The sequence below is a fragment of the Eurypyga helias genome, unplaced genomic scaffold (genome assembly GCF_000690775.1).
Source record: "Eurypyga helias isolate BGI_N326 unplaced genomic scaffold, ASM69077v1 scaffold2719, whole genome shotgun sequence".
In the NCBI taxonomy this organism is placed as follows: Eukaryota; Metazoa; Chordata; class Aves; order Eurypygiformes; family Eurypygidae; genus Eurypyga; species Eurypyga helias.
Genome location: NW_010271226.1, coordinates 39169 through 45219, shown reverse-complemented (window position 1 = coordinate 45219; position 6051 = coordinate 39169). Strand labels below are relative to the sequence as shown.

Here is a 6051-nt window from a genome sequence, read left to right as displayed (position 1 = left end):
CAGGCTGCCCAGAGAGGGGTGGAGTCTCCTTCCCTGGAGACTCTCCAAAGGCCCTGGACTTGTTCCTGTGTGATCTGCTCTAGGGGATCCTGCTCTGGCAGGGAGTTGGACTAGATGGTCTCTAGGGGTCCCTTCCAACCCCGACCGCTCTGTGAATCTGTGTAAAGGGCTAAGCTTGCTTTCTGTGGGATGAACGTCTCAGACAGGGAGCATGGTGCCATTGGACAACCAAAGACTGCCTGTCTGCAGATGCTGAGGGGGGAGAGAGAATACTAAGGATAGGAAAAAGCAGGAAAAAAGCTCCTGTGGGGCGACAACCATCTTCAGGTTGCGTTAATGATATTCACTTATTAAAAAGGAAAAATAGGAAGCAGCAGCACAGGCTTTCTTTGTGATTCTGCAAGCTCCCTTGAAGCCCGCCGCGCCAGCCTCCAGAAGCATCACGTGTGACTCAGGTTAGTCACCAAGCAGCCACTCAGGCTGATTAACGCACAACGCTGATCGCTGCCGAATACAGTTCTGTGCGGAAGGTTTCAGCTTGGCTCAGGAATGGCTGAAGGCATCACAGCAAAAAGGTGGAGGGTTAAAAAGGGCACTGCCAAGGACACCTGGAGCCCAAAGCTGAGAAGAGAATGATGCCATTCAGTAATCACCTACCTTTCACTACTCTCAGAATATACACCTTTGTGAAGGAAAAGTGGACATCATTGCATTGTTCCACAGATTGAGACACAGTTGTACTTGCAATTAGTTTTGAACAGAGCTGGTTTTGCCCAGAACAAAGCATTAGGATGCACTACAAAAGTTAGAGAGTCAAGCGGAGTTAACAGAAGAAAAATAAGCCAAGGAGGTATTATAAATGCTGTTCTAGAGTGAAAACTAAACCTGCCTTTCTGGAAAGGAGCATCTGAGGCAACTTTAAATTGCTACCCCCACTGTAATCGTTTCTCATTTGCCCAAAGTCTTGTGTGGAACTGAACCCTGCTTTAAAAATTCACAGATCCGACTGAATCAGTTAAGCTGACCAGTTATAGTTCACACTTAAAACCGAGAGAACGCAGCATGTGTGCAGCCATGAAAACCATCACTGACTTCAGAACCGTCAGAAGTAAAAAAACACACGAGAAATTTGCCCTGCTGAGAAAGAGCCACACAAAACCATTCCAGCATGACTCTCCTCCTCAGACTGAACTAAGAGCTTCTGTACAGTGCATAGAGAAATACGGATACTTCCAGAAGGTTATTACCATAGCCTTACTAAAGCTTAAAAGTATTTCCAGCTTGTTCTTTCCCCTTCAACGTGCACCTAATGAATTGGATTCCTTTACATCAGTCACCTTATTCACCGTGACATGCAGTTTAGATGCATCGGAAAACTAATTCTGACTTATTAGCCTCAAAACAACCCCTCCACATGGTGTATGTAACACCTAGCATTTGAGAAAGTCATTACTATGCCCTCAAATCGGCACAAATTATCAACAGGCGTGAAACAGCAGCACAGCACAATGAAAGAGCATATTGTCAAAGCAACAGCACTTCCCATTTTGTTCTGATGTCTCCCACTCTCATTCCTTTGTATTTCACGAGCAAGTGGCTTCAAGTGACCCTCCATCCATACAGACACCTACTTGGGTTGCCATTTTTCCATAGTCGATCCAGCGCAAAGTAGCAAAGTTAGTAGACTCGGCACAGTTGAAGCCATGATTGAAGCCAGCGTGGTAACCGTAAGGAAACGTAATCATAAACTCTCCAGCTTCCTGGGTGATCTGAAAAACAGAAAGGAAGAGATACTCCTCAGAGCAGTTCATGTATCAGCTTGGGAACAGACCTCTTAAATAAAAACATTGCTCATTAAATCTCTCTCGACTGGAGGGCAGGCAGAACAGTCACTGCCAACTCTTGGCTAAACCTAAAACAATTTCCTGTCAACTGCAGAAATACCTAAGTATTTCTATTAAGGAAAAGAGACAATGCAACAGATGGAAGAGGTGACAAGATCTGAACTATTCAGACTCACAGGTTCCAACTACAAAAAGGGCCTCAGGCTGCAGAGTTCCGAAAGATCAATAAATCTTTAGAATGTGACCACTTTAGCTCATGGTAAACCCAAATCTTCACTCCCACCACCATGCTACTGGAGCCAAGAAAACTGGATTTCCCTCCTAACGTGCGTTCTACGTTGCAGGGCCCGACTGAAGTACATGCTACCTTTCCCTGTATTTATTCCCCTATTCACATTACTCCTGTTTGTTCACCCATAAGTCAAACACCCTAAAAATTACAGCCCACCATTTGTCTACTTAAGTAAAATTAAACCATAAGCATTATGGGCATTGTTAATAAAGGCTTAAAAGTTCTGCAGATTACAGCTGTAATCAGAGGCCAATCAGTATTGATGCTTCTAGAAAATCCTCTTCTAAAATCTTACACAGAGAAGACACTGGAAGGAATTTAATTCCTGGAGTATGGCACTGATCATCAGAGCAACTGGCAGTGACACAGGGCCCTTGGAGCAATCCTTCCAGAGCAGCTCCCTCGCTCAGCCAGCACGCGACAGCACCTCCCTTCTACAGATCAGGAAAGAGGCAAAATTTCACCTTCCCTGTCTTTCCAACCCAGAAGTGCTGACAGACCTTTCATAGCAGTCACACGACAAGCAACCCCATCTGGATTCCTTCCCACCAGCAGCAACTCCCAGCGCAGGAGTTCAGAGCCTACAGGGGTTTGGAAGTACAAACACAAGGATGGGTCCAAGGGAAACTGTAGCCGGAGAGAACATTTACCCACTCGGCTGGGCTAACACCTAGACTTGCTGATGTTACTGACATTAGCAGAATAATTTAAAAAAGGGAATAAAAACTGATAGGAAAATACAAGAAGCTTCTGCATCATTTCTGGATGTGAGGTGCTCGAGTCTGGCCTGTACCCAGCTTCCCAGAGCATCCTCCCATCCAGCCTCCCCCATAAATCAAAGCAGAGTGGTAGATTGCTAACTTCACAAGACGGAAAGATTATGTTTCTGTCAAGAAATCTACATCCTGGTGTCTTCATTTCAAGCCCACAGTGTATGTCCTCCATGTCACTGCTGTCAACATTATCCCTACAATAAATTAGAAAGCACTCAAGATGATGGATAGGCCATGCAGAAAAGTAATAACTATTGAAGGAAAGCCAGCACAAACTGCCACTCATGGAGAAAGCCCTAAATTTACTGACTTCTGCAAGCTCTTGAAGAATAAATGGAGAAATCAATAGGAGATTACAGAAATACACATTTTTAATTATTAAAAAGCCCTAGTATTGATCTGTTTCTTTTTTTTCCAGAAGTAAATACCATTATGGAGATTTATAAATGCGTGCCTATTCACTTCATTGAAATCTGCCAAGAACTTCAACAAAGGGATCCTATCTCTGTTTCTAAAGAAAAACTGCACACACTCACTGTTCCTGAATAACAGCGATCCTGCTTCAAAAGCTGCTATTTCAGGACAGGAGGGATTCAGATACAGGCTCCTCAGACTAAAGAGATCTCCTCCTCCTTTCTACATCTAAAAACATCGTTCCTGTGAGTGCCAGAGAGAAGGGAACATAAAAAACACACTCTGTAGATCAGGATGAGGAACTACATTTAAATAGTGTGTTAACAATCCCCCTTCCTTTAAAAAGTTTGACAGTAACACCGTCCTCTGTGTGTCCACTGGTCTCTTCTCTCCTTTGTAGAAAGTAGAGAGGCAAAAATCAGATTCTTCGCATTCAGACAGTGGATGTTTTAAAGGTTTCTCTATATACTCAGTATGAAGGAAACACCAGACACCAATCTGCAGAAAACCTTCATGTCACAAATCATAGTGGGAAGCCTAGCTAAGCAGGTAAAGACTTTCTACCAAGCAGTAAATTAGAAATTCCCTTATTTAAACCCCTTTGTACCCCAGCCCTGTGGCCATACACAGCTCAGTAAAGCTGACTCGGGATACGCTTGGAAGGAAATTTTTCCTCTACTGCCTTTTACAGACTCTTTTGCTCCTCTTGGTTGGTTATTGATCAAAAATCCCTTAGTATATAATTACTAGTCGATGCCACTTTCTTCAGACAGATGGAAAAGCAAACACAAACCAATGTACTGTTCTGAGAAAAATGTGCCCACCTACAACACTCAAACATTTGAAGTCCTGCAAGAATTCCCTTCCCTTTCTGACCTCCGGCAGAGCCAAGAGCACTGCCCCAGCACGCTGCTGGAATGAAGTGGCAGAAATCAATACCCATTTCCTATTCTCCTCCATTCTGCAGGAAAACTGCCTGTCACCAAAGGCTCGCACAGCAAACTTGCCTCAGAACAGCTGCTGTACACCAACAGGTACTTTTCAAATTACTATTGTCAGCTGCTTCTTTCGCTGAGCAGCGTGTGCATTTTGGGCTCTGTTCAGCCAATTATTGCACCACCTACAGTTTCTGGTTAAAACAGCTCCCTAAGAAAAAAACACCAGTGGCAAGACAGCGTTCCACTGATACTGGAGCAGAAAGAAGCATAAGAAATCCTTACACAGTTTAGGGCGACAAATAAGAGAAGCTCAGACAGATTTTTCAGGAGCTTGCGCTGGCTACGGACTTTCTTTTCTGAATAGGGTTGGGATAGAGAATGTCTTTTATCCCCTATCGAAAGTCTTTCCTCTGAGGGGCATCTATGCGTTCAACTGAGATGCTGCCCATATTCCAAACCACATACCCACCTTCCTGAAATTTGTAAAGTGACAATCCTTAGTAAAAAAATTCAGATCCCACAATGAGGTATTTTCATTCTTATTTTCAACCATGTGTAGCAGCTGGCTGTGTTTTCACAGGTAGGAACTAGGTTCCACAGAGAGAATTACAAGAAAAACGGTTTGCTGCTCTCTATGAACAATTTAATATCAACCATCACGTGCAGACTAGGCCAAGTCCAGCTACTGATGTTGAACCATAAGCACCGCATCGCTTCGTGCGAGTCTCCCCTGCGCTGACAGCAAACTCATCTGACAAGCCAGATGATCACACTGCAAATTTCATTCATCACAGCCTTCCACTAGGAAGAATGAAACAGTCTCTGGAGCAGTAAATTGAATGAATTCATAGTTTTTATGTTATGAAAGAGCCACGATCTTTTACTTTCATCTCAAAGGCTCACTGAACAGGTGCTACACGCTGTCTCCACTGGACTAACTGTAGCAAAACCATGTTAAAAAGATCAGAACTTGAGTGTTCTTCCTTAGAAAAAGATGGCTATAACACCTACAGATGATGATGCAAAGGGGATGGGGAAGGATGCCATCACTCTGAATCAGGCATTTTTTGACACTTCCCACTGGAGTTCACTGTCCCGGTGCCCCTAACGCAATTCCCCTCCCCACATCTAAAGGCTGTCCAGGCAGGATGGGCGCTGTGTGCTGGTAACACACAGCAGCCGTAGCACAGATAGTAAATCCGTGGTAAGCACGCTTGGCTGGGGAGATTTACTACTTGCCAGAAGACTTTAAGAATAAGCACATTAAAACGATCATGCCAAATAAACATGACCTCTCATTTCAAATAGGAGGACTTAAGAGATTCACAGATCCTTACTGGCTTAGCGCAGAAAGAACGCTTACGCAAGAGAGAACCAGCATGTCTAACTCCAGTTTTTGGTTCATATTGAATCCAGGAGAAAAAAAAGTCTGTGTTCAAGAATTACCAATGAGTTATGCAGCTTATTGATAAGCCACAGCATCTGTATTACAGTTTGCCCCTCTCTACCTGGAGAGGCTCCCTAATTGACAAAGGAAGTTCTAGCAAAAGCTTTTATGAAGAGGAGCACTTCACAGAACGTGTCTGAGCCAAACCACAAATCCTCATTTACAGGCAGCCACCTGCTTTAAACCGATAGGATACATTTAGCATAATAATGCATTCAGAAATTAAGTAAATTGCTCCCCAGCGGCTCGCAGTAAACTGTCTCCTTAGAAGAGGGGTGCTGTGCTTTGTGCACCTCAACTTGCCACTGTCTCCGAAGCATCCATTGTACGTACCCGGTCAAAA

General features: G+C 43.9%; 1 protein-coding gene across 1 annotated transcript in view; it reads right to left on the bottom strand.

The window, feature by feature from the left end:
* The window catches only part of LOC104514911 (lysine-specific demethylase 4B-like), a 45635-nt gene that overhangs the window by 12729 nt on the left and 26855 nt on the right, over positions 1 to 6051 (bottom strand). The window contains exon 7 of the mRNA XM_010158714.1: positions 1632 to 1785. Within this exon, the coding sequence (XP_010157016.1) occupies positions 1632 to 1785 (154 nt within the window). The remainder of the gene's footprint in view (positions 1 to 1631; positions 1786 to 6051) is intronic.